This window comes from Cyrtonyx montezumae, unplaced genomic scaffold (genome assembly GCF_038088225.1).
Source record: "Cyrtonyx montezumae isolate F1298 unplaced genomic scaffold, pur_monq_1.0 scaffold_11, whole genome shotgun sequence".
Classification (NCBI taxonomy): Eukaryota; Metazoa; Chordata; class Aves; order Galliformes; family Odontophoridae; genus Cyrtonyx; species Cyrtonyx montezumae.
The window spans coordinates 8221048-8237701 of NW_027071837.1; the positions used below are offsets into that span (position 1 = coordinate 8221048).

The 16654-nt window shown below is 33.7% G+C and overlaps 1 protein-coding gene across 1 annotated transcript in view; it reads left to right on the top strand.

The window, feature by feature from the left end:
• Positions 1-16654, top strand: part of CHM (CHM Rab escort protein) — a 53209-nt gene that overhangs the window by 14496 nt on the left and 22059 nt on the right. The window contains exons 3-8 of the mRNA XM_065729504.1: positions 1713-1785; positions 2967-3091; positions 7285-7660; positions 8603-8719; positions 9450-9570; positions 10957-11182. Coding sequence (XP_065585576.1) covers positions 1713-1785; positions 2967-3091; positions 7285-7660; positions 8603-8719; positions 9450-9570; positions 10957-11182 — 1038 coding nt within the window. The remainder of the gene's footprint in view (positions 1-1712; positions 1786-2966; positions 3092-7284; positions 7661-8602; positions 8720-9449; positions 9571-10956; positions 11183-16654) is intronic.

The following is a 16654-nucleotide window of genomic DNA, read 5'->3' on the forward strand; positions in this document are numbered from 1 at the left end:
TGCAGATGAAGTCGTTCTTAGAATAACCAAATGGCAGGATAAACAGTTTGAGTTCCCTTCATGTGTATGCTCCACGGTTCATGGCCTCAAACTATGTGGATTTTTGTTTAAGCCACCTTAGTTCAGTGAATATAATATTTTGTTGTCTTTGCAAAAGATGTCCTGTTTATGTTCTTGGCTATTGTCTTACAGAAGCTGAAAGACTTTTTTAGGTCAGTTTCTAGTCAGGAGCAATTAGGCATTGTTTAGCAGACATCTGTCTTTCATATGCTAAGTAAGCAACATAGTACAGAGCATAGCTTTGGTACTGTAAAGGGACTGACACTCTTAATGAAGTCTTTGTCAGTACAGATAAGCCTTGTCAAAAATATCCCCATCTCAGATAGTGGAAACAACCACAAATTTAAGTTTTCACTTTTATCATACCTAACCACTTCCATTTTTGAATTGTATATTATAATGTTTTAAAAGTTAATTGGATTTATCAGTCTTTGCATTACTCTGTAAAATACAAAGCTACCCTCCTTCCAGAATATTTCTTTTCAGTATGTGCAGTGGCAGTAAGTATCCTTTCAGGAGGGCATTTTGGTACCCTTCTCTCTCCTGAAGTGCCAGCATTCAGTGCCAGAGAACAAAGTTAAATCCTAAAGCAGCTTTTTTATTTTGCAAATACTATTAATTTTATCGAATGCAATTGGTACAAATACATTTTTCCTATGTTGATTGTTAAATATTTAGTATCTGATACATATGGTAACAAAAATCAGTTAATCTAGGTGATAGAAAAAAATCAAAAAGGGGGAGAGTGGAAGCAATCTCTGATTAACAGTAGTGCAGTGGATTTTCTTTGATTTAAAACAGGTAAACTAGTATTTTCAAGGCAGAAGGTGATAAGTATAAACTGTAAAGTAATCAGGAAGGTACGATCATTTTTAACAAATCAGTTCCTTTACTCCACCTACAGTATATACAGTTCAATCATGATTTTGCCATAGCGTCTTAACAGTCTGTGGTAAGCATTATCAGTTCTGTGAAATGTAGATAAAAAGTAGTGACCTTTCTATCATTTAGGATAATGGGTAATAGAGTTGTGGATTTTACTATCTGCACCTGAGATGATTTTACTTAGCCTTCCCTTGCACATCTACCTCATCAAGTGTTGTTATGTTAGAGGTGGCATGCAGTGAAATGGTTAACTTTCAGCTCAGGTTCAGTTAGAAGCATGCTAGCTATGTTTCTGTGACAAAGCTGGTAAGTCCTGCACTTCCTGAAGCTGAGTATGGTACAGATATAGAAAACCCTACCTGCCTGCTCTGAGAACATAGCTTGCAGACATATTAGTTTGGCTCCACATTAAGTAAAATGACTGTAGTGAATGTACATGCTTGAGTTAGAGAATCGTTCTTGGCTGAAGAAGCATAAACTATCAGTATTTTTCTTTTACTCACAGCAATCCATGTGCTTTCTTTCAGCATTATTCAGTTTATCCTCTGAATAATTGGATATTGGACTACAATTTATTTGGTCAGAGATGAAAAGTGAGATCGTACATCTGCTTAAGGATTTTGAAATATTACATGAACTTCTGTAACTGTATAATCTGTCAAAAATATTTTCAATGTCTCAAAACTTAGCTGTTTTTTCATTGAATCTGAAAAGCCTATATGAGTTCTGTCCATGTTTCACCATTCTTTTTGTTATTTTTTTTTCAGGCGAAATTACTATGGTGGAAACTGGGCCAGTTTTAGTTTTTCGGGATTATTGTCCTGGATTAAAGAAAATCAGGTAAAAAATTCTCAAATGAATTTTAATGTTCTTTAATGTTAAATCCAAGTTGTTGGCATAGTTTATTAGAAGGCATCCTTTCTCTTTGTGGAATTTTACAAATAAAATAGGTTCCTACCTAACAGCTTCACTGCTTAAAAGTAATCTGTTTGGTCTAGCATACTAAGACTCTGGTATGCTTGTTTTATTGATATTATTATCTGGGACTAAGCAGTCTGGTAATCAGTCATACTTCTTGATTCCGAATTTATGCTGAAGCAACTATATTATTGTTTTGATTCCTTTCTGAGCATCTTCTGCAAATGATATTCTTGCCTTCTCAATTTTTTGCATATTTTTCATTCTTAGCATTTAACCACTTTCATTTTGCCTTGTGTACTTTCAGCTAATTCTTCTTAACTGTAAGAAAGATAGTTATTGGACCCTTCACTTGAAATGCCATTTAATCAGGGCAAAAAGATGAATTTTGATAGTGTATTTTTGAGTTACCAAAGTTTCTGCCAAGCTGGTTAATTAAGTATTAATTAATGACAGTCCGCTAGAAATCTTCTGAAGAGGCTATTTATTTAGAAGTGAGAGCATTTGGACTTTATTAGTAAGTGACTGATCATGTTATTTACTGAAGCATTATGAGCTTCTTATTCTTTAGAAAATGGAACTACTTCAGTTGAGTCTCGTAACTGTTTGTTATGAAGTGCTGACTTCCGGCATAATCAGTGGAGTTAGTCTCCAAACTGAAATTTCTCAACATTCTATTATGTGGTTTAGAGATTGTTGTGTAGACAGGTTGGATAATACCCAGATCACCGTATTTTCTAGCATGGTCTCCATTCACATGCTTCTGTCTCGAAATTTGGACATAACCCAGCATAGACAAACCTGTCTTACAGTAGAATGTATTCAAATTCTTATTAAATCTTTAGTAATACTTTCACTTAATAATATTTTCTGATCCCTAGAGCTAGATTTATTGTAAATACTATCCTGCTATAGTAATTATCTCTAACTTGCTTAACTCCAAAAATCTGTATGGAAAAGGCATTAAAACATTAAAAAAAATTCTTTTATTCTTTTTTTTTTTAAATATACAGAGGTACAACAGATTATTTGGGAATAGATTTATATAGATCAAGAACAGCCAGCAAGGTACAAAATGTAATTTCATAATTGTTCTTTGTAAGCAAAATACGGCTATCAAGGATGAATGTGAAGACTGGAGGAAACTGATCCTTGAAAATGAAGAAGTTATTTCTCTTAACAAGAAGGATAGAACTATTCAACATGTAGAAGCCTTCTGTTTTGGCGAGTAAGTATAAATACAGAAATATATAAATAATTTCATAACGCTTGCTGGTAAATTATTATATTTTGCTTCTGTCTTCAGGTCCTTTACCACCCTGCCACATTTCCTGTTGGTCTCAGAAAGTAGCTGTGAGCTCTAAAGCATTCATAATCTGCTTTTACTTTTGTGGAAATCACATACACTTTGTTGAAACCAACTGAGCCTTCTTAAACTACCTTGTCTGAATACAGTAAAATTTGTTGGCCAACTTTGAGCTAGTAATTTACATCCGAGTAAAAGAAAATACTGTATGTGTAGTTTCTCATTTGTTATCAACTACTATCGATTTTTTTTTGTTCTTAAATTGGTTAATAGGTGTTAATCTCCTACTAAATATAAAACTCCTATATATGAGAAAAAATAGAGATTAGTAAGAACAGGAAATGCAGATAGACCATAGTTCTGTAAATATAGAATACTTGACTATGCTGAAATACCATAGTAATATTTACCCTTTTTCATTTTTTAGATTCATTATATTTAATACATTAAACTGTACTTACTTCTGATATTTTGTCAATAAACAATGATCAGAAGCTTCTGGAAATACAACAAAAGTTAACTTTTTGGGCTGTCATCTTTTTTTGTATTTGAAATAAGGTAACTCATCCCGTAATTTACATATGACATGCAAAAAGTACGTGCTCAGTTGGAAATACACGTTTACCTTTGTGATTACTTGTTGCAGAAGTACATTGTGAGTAGTACACCATCGTAGAACTGAGGATGTGGTAAATACCTTTTAGCTAGGTGTTTGTGGAGGTAAATCTGCATTAGCAGAATTATGTAAAGTTCAGTTTTAGTTTAGGTTTTTAAGTGGTTATGTGGTATTTTGTTACATATACGCCATGTAGTCTATCACAGTGTTGTATTATGTCATTTGAAAATCTAGCAAAACCAGAAAGTATCCTTGTGAAGCAGAAATGTTGACTAGTGCATAGCCGTAGTAATAACGAATGGAAATTGTGTGAGGCCTCAACTGAATCTGAACCGTATACTGTTCTGAACTCCTAGAAGGTTCTTTGGATGAATTATGCAAGTTTAACCTTGTATCTTCTTGTTAACATCTTAGGTAGCTGAAGGAAGCACTGCCAAATAAATACTCTAATAGAAACATATGTTTATTTATTTAAATGTTGCAAATAGTTTAACAGCATCAACAAAATAAGAACACAATAAATAAATGCAGTTTCTGTACTCTGAAGGTCACAGGCTCAGAATATTCCAAGTTTTTCTATTGCACATTAATAGTTGCTAGACCTTTTCTGCAGGTAAAATGTTATGCTTGTTTTAAAGCAGGTAGCAATTGAGTATTGGAATTATAATCCTATTGCCATAATAAATATTGTTCAGAACCAATATTAAATCATCTTTAAAGTTTTATAGTTTCTTAATTTTGCAAGTGAACTTCCTAAGGAATGTATTCTTTTGCCTGGCAGCTGGCTCAAAAATAAGTTCCCTAGCGTTAAGATTTCACAGTTCATCAAAGCGAGCATTATACTTGAGTCTACAGTTTTGTCCTGTGTCTACTTTAAGCATTTACGTTAGTATGAAAGTACCATGTTGTCTGTATCATCAGACAAAAGCAAACACGCATACATAAAAAAAACCAACCCCGTACAAGGAAGAACCATAAGTTTAATAAAGATAGCAAAGAGAAAGTTTTCAAAATAACTTCAAACTTTCTGAGAGTCAATTATCGTGTTTCTGACAACTTAAACATTCTGCCTAGATTCTCTTGTTTTTGCTTAACTTTTATAACTTCTATGAAGTAACCATTAAACATTTACTTTGAAAGAATAAACAGCTGGGTAGCAGTATAATATACACAGTGCAAATCTGAAATGAATGGCCTTAGAACAAAGTGCATCCATCAAAGGAAAAGAATACTGTGTCTACAGCAAGCGGTATTGAAAAAAGGCAAATGGCTGAAAAATAAATAGTGAACACCTGTGCTGAATAAATTAACCAGCTGGTTGGCAATTTTTCATTTGACCTATCTGAAGGGGTTGCTGTTACAAGGCATTAATAAGACACATTCATTTTAAGATATCCCTTTGTTAGTACCATTAATTGATGAATGGTGGAAGATAATATTCTAAATTTACACAACAATTTGTCTGCAGATGTATTATTTTTTTCTCAATTAGAAGAAGAATTGTCAGTACAAAAGTTCTGTCTGAGGGATTTTTATAGACAGCTCTTATATTATTCAGGGATATTTGTTCCTATAGGAAAGATGTTATGAATTTAGATTATGTACAGGTTTTCGTTATAAAATGCATAGGGATGCAAATCGTGTGGGTTCATATATCCATTTAGTGGGAACTGAATAGAGAGTTAAAATACATAAATATAACATTTCCGCTGTACTGCTTTTCAGTGACATTTAAGAAGAGAATGTATTGCAAATACAAATTTTACTTTGATTTTCTAAAAGCAATAAGAGTATGTTTAAAATGAGAATTGTTTGGACTGCATATTAAGCTTGGGATAAAACAGGGACCAGTTTTCTCTGATGTTTTTTTTCTGTTATGTACAACTTCATGTTGGATTAAATAAAAACAATCACTGTTAGTCATTGCTTTAGCATATCTTTGCAAACATCATGTTCAGAGTTACTGAAAATAAAGTAAATAAGCACAAAGAGAACCCTGCAATTGAATTGGTCTTCATTCGTAGTTTTAGTAGAGAGTACTCTTTAAAGAACACTTGACAGCATATTTGTCTTTTACATTTTATAGTTATTTAATGTTTGCAGTATAAAGTAAAACCAGATAAAAATGAATGTGCAGAAGCAGACTTATTGTGCTTCCTTACACCCGTTCCCTTATTTCCCAGGGCAACATTTTACCCCACTCAGGATTAAGTGCTTCCTGGTGGCTGTGCACACGCTGTGGCACCAAACTCTTACTTTCATCAGCCTGTGCAAGCTGCCTGAGTTCATGTGAGATGAGCAAATAACAGTATAAAGGAGAGAATTTGTCTTCCTTTTTTACTTGAACAGAAACTTCTACCTCCTTCTTCCGTCTTTAAGTCTACAGTTATGTGAAGGAGCATTTTTATAGGTGCTGAATAATTCCTTGCTGTTTGGTGAATGTTAAGCATCCCGATTGCTACTGAAATTTCATACTGCTCATCTGCAGGTCACCTTTAAAATTGTAGTTCATTAGTTTCGTCTAAGATTAAATTGTTATTTCAGTGCACTAATGACTTGTGGTGTAAAGATAAAAAGGTAGTGTGAAATTACTGCTGAATTCTTTTCACTTACAGTGATACTTACTTCATTCATCTCAGCTGGTAGTATAAACTGAAATTCTAAGTTCAAAAGTACCACTTTCTAAGGTAGATGTCATTGAAGTTCAAGATAAAAAGGGTAGATGTGATTAAAAGTACAGGTCTGCTTTATACAGGGAATTTTAAAGGACTCTGTTGCATAAAGGAAATGGACTAGATAGAGTACTTGTGTGGTCTTGTCCCTCTTTTTGACTGACTGCCTGCATCCTACATGTGTTAGAAATTAATCAGAACTACGTGCAAACTTGTAACGCACAGAATAATAACATTGCTTCATGAGGGAACTTTGTTCTGTGTGGCTGCTAACTTCTGCAACAAAGCAGAATGCAAGAGAGCTGATGAAGTAACCCGAAATTTTTAGCTTCAGCTTCAGTTCAAAATTCCGTATTTCTCTTAAGGACCTACTACAGTAATGCACAGGAAGGTAGTCTCAGTTGTAAAAGAACTGCTGTCTTCTTCTGCAAGCTTGTTGGATGTGGTGGTCTATTTTTATTTTTTTTTAATTAGGTAAACCCAGTCAGTGTTGTATTAGTGTTTATTTTGCTTACATAGAATCGGTACTGCGTAGCACCGTGAGAGTTTTGATTTTCATGTTAAGCTCATTCTGTGTTTTGATTTTGTGAAGAGCACTAAAGTGTACTATTTTGTTTTTCCTCAGTGAATGTACCCCTCTTGAATCAGTCAAAGAACCAGATTTCTTCAGTGGGTGATACACCTGATATGGCCAGGATAAAGAAATTCTAATGCTTTTTAAGGAGGAGTTGAGGTTTCCATTCCTGGCACAGGCTCAGAACTTTAAACAAGATTTAAAGACTCTTAAAGAGGTTTTTTTCTCTTTTTCCCCTTGTGTTTTTAATCAGTCAGGATTCAGCTGAAGATGTTGAAGAAGCCGGTGCGCTGGCAAGGCTGCCTGTCTTTGGAGCCTCTGTTGCTGAGGAGGTTGCTGAAGAACCAGAAAAAAAATGCCCACCACTGGAGAGCACTGTACCAGGGACTGAGAACTGGGAATCAGAGAAGGCTACAAGCACGGATCCAGACAGTGCAGCGGGAGGGAGTGCTACGGAAATAAACTCTGAGAAGGAAAGTTCTCATAATGCAGCTTCAGGCGAATCCACTCTGCAATTGGGAAAAACTGAAGCTGCACTCTCAGAAACTTCTGCCCAGGAACCAAAGAAAATCACATATTCCCAAATTGTTAGAGAGGGCAGAAGATTTAATATTGATTTAGTTTCCAAGGTAGGAACTTAATAACTCTTTTCATGCAGCTGCATTTACTTTGATTAATATGCTGAAATTTATATATATATATATATATATATGTATATATATATATATATGCATTTCATTTTTAAGAAGGCTGATACAGTACTTTGAGGTAAAAATGTTCTCTTAACAAATAAGAAATTATTACTACTAGTAACACTAAGAGGAGTGTTTTTTACTGTGTGTTTATAATAAAAAGCCATAAAGCGTAACTTAGAAATGTCTGTAAAATTTTCTGAAATTTTTCATTCAAGTAATATCCTACTACTTAAATACATGGGTTAAAAAATTGATAAATAATAAAAGGACGAAAAGAAACAGAAGAGTCTCATGTAAATGAAGAGCCTTTTTTTTAAATGAAGATAGATTTTCTGTCTGGGGGATGTCTTCTAGTTTTTAGTGATACTTTTCTATGATCTGTCTTTCTCTCATTGTCTAGTTTGGTTTTCTGGCATTTGAACCACCGAATTGCAATTAATTTTATTGGAAAGAGAAAATGAGCCAATCAGTAACGTAAAACCTGAGCAAAATTAGTTATTACTGTGTTAAATTTCTGCTACTGTGCTTTTACTTAAAGAAGTTGCCATTAGTCTGACATATTTGTCATATTCTTTAATCTCTAAAATCTGCCTTTTGGCTACTCTCCAGTATAAGTCCCTGCAAATTCAAGGTAAATGTGATTTTTTTGGTAACTTCTGTGTTATTTATGTGCTGTTTATTGGGAAGGTTTTCTCTTGAATTTGTTCACTATTATTTTGCAGCTTGAAATTCTTTTATGCAAATTTATCTTTATTGTGTGTACTTCAAAATAGTTACAGAAAATATCTTACATATGAGTACTGTTGGTGTCACTGTTTCTTTTTCTTTGGTCTAAGCATTTTCTCTTAATATATTATTTTTTTATTCATTGTGCAGCTGCTTTACTCCCGAGGTCTGTTAATTGAACTTCTGATTAAATCCAACGTTAGCAGATATGCAGAGTTCAAAAATGCAACACGAATTCTTGCCTTTCGAGAAGGAAAAGTAGAACAGGTATCTTAGAATTATATATATACTGCGTGTGTTTAATCTCATCTTTTTAAAATAAAAAAAGTTGGTTCTGTGAGAATTTTGTAACAATAGCCTAGTATTTTCCCTCAAGAAAAGGAAAGGGTTTGTATTTCTTCCTGAGAATAGGATATACAAGAAGTAGATGATGTAGAATACCAATAACAAAAATCATAAAACCATGACAATATCCAAATATTAAAGCACAAAACAAAAAAACTAAAACTAAACTAAGAATGGATAAGAATGTGCATTCCAATAAGTTAATGTAACAAGTCTTTGCCTAGTCAAATATTAGACCATGGTTGACTCAGCAGTTAATTCTGAAATATTCACAAGTCTTCCCTTTTCAGCTCCCTGACATAGACTTCAGGAGAAGTCATTTATGTGATAATGGTAACAGGAGATGTTTGGCACCATTAATTAATGTAAGCTCTTTCCATTAACTCTGCAGTCAGAGGAGCAAGTTAAATTGAAGAGAAATAAAGGGGGAAGACAAAAAAAAAATTTAGTATATTTTTGTGAAAAATAGGTAACTTTTCTTGTAGTGATGTTTAGAAATAACTGAAATAAATATATAAGAAAATAAGTGTAATAGAAGATAGCTGGTTATCCAGCAAATATTTTCAATTCCTCTGGTATAGTTCCGTGCTTTTCCTACCTGAGTAGTGAAACTATCTGAAATTATTTAAAAATACACATATATATTTTTCAGGTACCTTGTTCTAGAGCAGATGTTTTCAACAACAGGCAGCTTGCCATGGTGGAAAAACGAATGTTAATGAAATTTCTGACATTTTGTTTGGAGTATGAACAACACCCTGACGAATACCAAGGTAGTGTTTCGATCAGTAGTGCACAGCCATGTCTTGTGAGTTCATTCAGTTTTGATAGCTCTCCTGTGTTTTCACCCTACTTATTTTTATGGGCTCATTTTCAAAGTATACTTTGACCTTTTCACTTCAGTGTTAAATTCTTCTACTTAGATATTTGTTCTTCTGTTTCTCTCAACATCATTTATTATTTACATTTTTCTTTAACAACTTGTGTATTGCAGCAAGTTTTCAAGATATTTTAGATGGTTTTACTACTTTTTTTTCTCTCATGGATTTTTTTTCAATATGGTGTGAGATATCTGATTTTTCTTCTCAGCTTCTTTGGATAAGATAACAAGTCTTATTTCACAATATGTAGCCACAATAACAGAAATGGAGTTTTTAACATAGAATATAAATGTAATTTAATACCTGACAGAGGGCAAGATCAAAGTGCTTCTATTAATTTTTTACTTCTTTGGGGAGAGAATATATTGGAGTCGCATTGCAGATAGCATAATGAGCATGAGGTCAAAGAGGAAAATGACTAACAGAAGGAGGGTGATGGGCACCTACTCTCTGCTTTAGTTTTATACACTTAATGATACCAAGAATTAAATGATGATGTTCTCAGTCCTTGGAGTCAGAAAATAAACTCAGGCAAGAAAAAAAAAGAGGACACAGGACTAGTTAAAATGTTAATGTAAGTTTCAGACTGAACCAAGTTAGTGCTCGTGTATCTTGTAGATATGTTAAGCAATATTTTGAAAGAAGCTAGTGTTAGAAACAATTATAAAAATGGCATGTTAGTCTAGTTGCTTAGAGCTGTATGTGACTCTTGGATTAGGTACAAACATCAGAGAAAGTTTGTTCAGCTCTATCAATCTTATCTCTGCTTTTTTACTGTAAGTGAACAAAAAAATAAAAATGTGAATGACTTTTTTCTGCATATTTGTACACTCTAATAACTAAATAAATCTGGATATAGCAGTGCTCTTGAATATATGTCTTTCAGGTGATCTGAGTAATTCAGCATCCTTAGAAACTTAAAAATCAGTGGGTTTATGTGCACAGTTTCTCATATTTCCCACAACTTAGAAACATATTTGGATGAACATAGCATGAAAAATGGAAGGAGCCATATTTAGATGTCGCTCTTTAGAATGTTTGTCTTATGCAATGGGTTTGTGTTATTCTGAAATATTTTAATAGTGGTATTTCTCTTTTCTGAGGATTTTTTTATGGAAGTTACATTATCCATTTTGGGCAGTGTTTCTGGAACTATTCATTTGTTTGTATGATTTTCTTTGTGTATTTAAATATAATTCAGTGTGAAGAAAAATGTTTCCGTGAGGTAATACAGTTGTTGTGCTCTGCCCTTTACTTGAGTTTACCTTGTTTTCTCAGACTACAAGAACAGTACATTTGCTCAGTTCTTAAAAACACGAAAACTAACACCAAGCTTGCAGCACTTCATTCTTCATTCTATTGCAATGGTTTCGGAAAATGATTGCAACACTCTTGAAGGTCTTCAGGCAACAAGAAAATTTCTTCAGTGCCTTGGCCGCTATGGCAATACACCATTTTTGTTTCCTCTGTATGGTCAAGGAGAGATCCCCCAGTGCTTTTGCAGGTAAGACTTGCCTTTATTTAACATATCAAAACAGGCAGTATTTGGTAACCTTATGCTGATAGAGGTTGTTCAGTAGAAGGCATCTCACTAAAAATTCCGTGTTGGTTTTGTTGACTTATTATTTTCATTGGTTATGAAAAGTCACAAAGTGATGAATCTCAAAAAAACCCACAAAAAACAATGTATTTTTAGTTAAAAAAAAAAAAAAAGCAGTAATTATAGGTTAGTCAAACACTCTGCTGATGAGATCAGGAAACTAGATTTTGAAGAGTATTTCATTGAGAGAAGCAGAAATACTGTAAATTATGCCACTTTGATACTTGGGATAAAATGAAAATTGCTCCTCAGCTGTAATGGGTGATGTTTGCAGTCAATGAACGCATTTGGTAATAAGGGCTAGGAAGTGGCCAAGAGATGGTTTAAGTGTGTTCCTTTTTGAAACTGACAGTTGAGACTTAATAGTGATGTCTGTTCAAGATGACTGTGTGTTTTAATAGGATTAGAAAATTTACCTATCAGTCTAACTGAAGTTACAAGGGGATGTCATAAATCTGTGTAACTAGTGCTGAGAGTGCATCTGGAGTTTCTTTTGTCCCTTTAAAGGTATTTAACAGTGGATGTGGTTGGTTTTGTGGGGTTTTTTTGTGTGTTTTTTGTTTTTTGTTTTGAAAGGTAGAAAGTATTATTGTATATTCAGTTTATCACTAAGCAAAGTACTACACACTTCTGTCACTGTTGTGCCACAGAGTTGGGGCAACCAATATGAAATCATATCCTTATTCTCTTGACATAATTTTGTCTGTCTGCACATATAGAGCGCAGCAGAAACTTCCTCCTACTACTGCAGCAGCATATAAAGGCATCATAAAGCCCTGTTATTGAGACTTACCAACTGAGGTTTTACATGCTAACATCTTAAACAACAGCCATATGTTCTTCACTACTAGAGCCTTAGAAAGTAATTAAACAAAAAAAACCTATATTGATTTCATAATAAAAATAATACCCATTTCAACCCTTTCACATGAACTGTGGGTGTGATGTGTGTTCTTCAGTGTGACTCCAGTTATGTGCTAGGGATTGTAAATGTTGTAGAGCAATTATTGACTGGTGCTTTGGGTGACCATCAAGAATAGAAATACAGAGAATGGCTGGTTTTGATTTTCACTGCTTTCCAACAGTTCTCAGGTGTCTTTTTGTTTTAATTTGGCTGACTAACAGCCTTTGCATCTGCTCTGTGTGGGTTTTTATTGTAGGTAACCTTGTGTGTCTGAAGTAAATATTAGCTCCATTTTTAAAATGTGGTTTTATGCTATCAGGCCATTTTGTTGCTGTGAGTGATATATTCAGATATAATTTGCTTAAGTGTGAAGTCTTACCTACTTAATTTTTTTGTTGGACAAATTCTGCTTTTTCTGTGTCTGCTACAATTAAGAAATTTTGTTTTATAGCTTGCTGTTGAGTGTTAACATTCCTTTCTTATCTGCATGATGGATGGCACAGGTTTTACCATCAGTCTTCTTAGACCTTCTTGAGCTTCAAATAACTGGAAAAAAAAATTACTGAAATTCAACTTACAATAGAATTCTGTTTGTTTTTTTTTTTTCTTGCAGCCTTAAAAGCCCTTTGTCTTCATTTTGCTTAGTAGCACAGGCAATTTTCTGGTATACAGCAGAATTCAGGAGTTAGAAACAGCAGTGTCTAGAAGTTGTGTGAGTTTTCTTATTGGAAAGTTCTTCCGCAATCACAGGAAATCCTCAGCTGATTGAACTTCATACCCGTTGTTTGCTGCGTTTTAGGTTTGGTTTTGTTTGGTTTTGTTGAATTGTAGGTCTTCTCAATATGATAAGAGAGTGTTTGAATTGTTGAGGCAAACTGCTCTCTCAAATCAAGATATAATCATATTTTTAAAAGATTTGTGTAGGTAAAAAAAATTAGTAAGTTTGAAGTGTCTTTATTTTTAACTGAACAAACAAGTTAGAATGCAGGTACCTTTTTTGTATTAATCCTCACTAATATATCTGCTCTGCCTAGGGTGTTATATCTTTTTAAAATGGAGAAGTATCTGAGGAATACTTTTCAAACTGTATGGTAAAGTAGTAATGCCACAAGCTATACATCATACTCTACAGTTTTTATCACCGGATTATCAGAGTAAGGTGTCACCTGTTCTGTGATTTCTAACCGCTGTTCTATATTCTGTTTTAATGTAAACCTCTTAAGCGTTTCTTGCAGCCAGTTACACTGTGTGTTCTCATCAAGGCTACTGTTATAAATGGCATGCATGCATATTTATGTGAATGAGTCAAAGACATTTGTAAGTCACATCCCTGCATTCCAAATGAATTCTGCATAAACAGTACAACATTTTATAACTACTGATGACACTTGAGTGAGTAAAAGCGGTGTTAGTTCTTTATTGGTTTAAACAGGTATGGTTTAGGAGAGAAAATTAAACTTTTATATCTCTGTAATGTACCTCCCAATATGTCGAGGTGCAGATGTGAGATTTCTGTCTCTATAAATTGAATCTGTGGTATAAGTAAGGTCGTTGGAAGCCTCATGCTATTCCAGGATGACAAGAAACAAAACTTTTGCAAGCTTGAATGCAAGCTGCCTTTGGTTCAAACTTGTAGATATGAAACCATTATCTTCCTTCTTTTCTAATGATGTAGTAGGCATTAGACTTGGTAAAAAAAAAATAAAAAAAAAGAAATTAATGAAAAAATAACTGATCGTTTGAGGAAAATCATTTCAACTATTTGTACAACATCTGTTTGTGTGTCAAAGATTTGGAGGGGTGATACACCCTGCACTTATTTTTTTTTTTTTATTAACAGTCATTCAAGAATTGACAAAACACAGTCCTGGCAATAGGTAGTCTTCTGCTGCTTTGCCATAGGAAGTAATTCACTGATTCATACGGGTAATCAATCAATGTCTTGCGTTTCCTATAGAAAGGTTCTGGACTTTTACACTGTATATTTTCATTTTGTCAGCAATATCATTTTTTGTTGAGTAGTTGTTAGAGATTCTAGCTGAGATTAGTTGTTTTGCGTCAGAGCCTGTGACAGTGATAATTTTGAGATAAAGATGTGATGAAGGTGGGTTGTCCCTTTTAATCCCTAAAGTCCAGGCTGAGATACGATGGATTATACAATTGGTTTGGAAAGTTCCTGTATGTCTTTCAAAAATGAATAATGAGTTTTTACCCTTGCATTTGAGCCATTATCTGCTACAAATATTGAAGTTTCTAAGGCTGCCTTAGGTGTTTAATATTTCAAATTATGTACATGTTAACATTTAGGAAGCTTTTGGTAGTGTAAAATCAAAGGTGGATCTTAAGTAACCTGAATGTAATATGCACTTAAAGTTGATATATTAAAAAATTCATCTTAATAACATGTATTTCATTTAAATCTGTTAGTATGTATCAAGTCTTTACATGTAAGTGATTTCTATAACTTTTCTGTATTAAAAGATTTGGCTTATTTGTAGATTTAAACAAAGTTTTAAATTCGTTTTGACAATCACACGACTGATTTGACTTAGGAAGTCTGGAGTCCAGTGCTAGTAGGAAAGAATCACAGCTGATTTAAAATAGATCAACTATATTTGAGGGAGAAGTTCTAAATTTCAAAATAAATCATATATCCATTGTTACTTAAGGTAATTCCCTTCATACCAGAAAATTTACTTTGAAATTACTGACCACTTGCCAATATTACTTGATCTTAATCAAAATGCCAACTAGTAAGAGAAGCTGCCGTGCAGCTTTCTTTGTAATTATTTCATTTTTACTTGCAGTTAAGTGAAATAATAAAACTTCTGATGCAGTTTGTCTTTTAAAGACTTGATATATCTCTTCTAAGTTGGTTCACAGATGAATGCAAAATAGGCAAGTGTTTAGCATGACTTTGTAGGATCAGTTGTTTGTTTTCCCCTTAAGGAGAAACTCTTTCTTGGGATAAACATCATGGAAGTGTGATAATCCATCAAGCTGAAACCTGTTCTGTAGTGATGGATGGATAGATTGGTAAAGTAACTCAATAATCTTCATTTTTTTCAGGTTATTCACAGATCAGTGAGCATTGTCGTTAATAAAGCTATGGAATGCTTTTGTGTCCTTGCCCACATTGTTTCTCAGGATTTGACAGGAAAAGACTTTTAATTTGGAAATAACCTTTGTTGGGAAATGCATTCTAATGCTTTGTACGAAACTTATTTTAAAATACCTTGCAGTTCTAGAACTTACCTTTTTTTCTCAATGAGACATTTGGTTAAAAATAATTTGTAAATATGAGAGCTTTTCTTGTGCATACTGTTTCAGTTACACCATATATAGTCATCGTCAAAAATTTGTGCTTCTTAAGGGCCTTCAGCCAATATTAGGATATATCATGTGGAATGCTCTGAATCATAAAAATGTTGACAAAATATATATCTTGCAGAGCCCTAAATAGGTTTGGAAAAATTTCAGTTGAGAAATTGTATTACAGGAATTGGAATATGCTCTAACAGATTATTTTGGTGTTATTTATCAGGCACCTCTTAACAAGTAAATTATTCTATGTTTATGTGGGTAAGAGGAAATTATGTTGTATGTTAAAGAATAAGGATTCAGACGTATTGATATGTTACAGCATTATGAGTAGATCGATGGAAACAACCAATGTGAGATGTAAATGCTAATGTAGTTTAGCAGAGTCCAATTTGATTTATATAGAAGGCAGAGAAAACTAGCCTCAAACATTTCTAAATTAGGAAAATAGTGCACAAATTTCTTTGGTGGAGGTAACTTGAATTTGTAAGGGTTTTTTTGGAAGCCAAGAGAACATAGATGCATTTTGTAGATGACGTAACTCAATGTCTGATTTCTGCAGTTCTTTTTTGTCTGTGCCCTACAGTCTGAATCTCTCAAGTTCCACTTTGAGGGCAGAACTGTTGTATAATTGCAAGTAGAGAACCTTGTTTGAGGAATGGCTTTTTCTCCTGCTTTGTGGTAATGTCCTACAATTTCCACATTGCTTTGTTTGATTTGCTTTTGCAATCATTTTCACTCTTTCTGAGATTTTCTTGTAGTTATTGTACATGTTATTCTGTTAGGTTAGTTTGGTAGACTTTTCTGTAAATGTACCTTTCCTTCTAAGTATGGTATTTAAGAAAGGCTGGAATTTAAACCATTAAAATAGGAATGCATATTTGTCTAAATTACATTCTTAAACCCATACCATCAAGAAGAGATAGTGATTAGTTCTCCATTAGAAGAGTTTGGTGAAACTGTAGGGTACAGAAGTCCTCACTTTACAAAGGCCCCTCACTATTATTTCAGTGTTCCAACTGGGAGCTCTACCATTACAGCAGCTCTTATTATAGCACTGACAGATCAGAGTTCCAGGATTTCTTTCTTTCTTGCAATGCTAGGACAGAAGCCAAGCTCTAGTAAAAGAAGCTACCATGCTATCCTAAGTA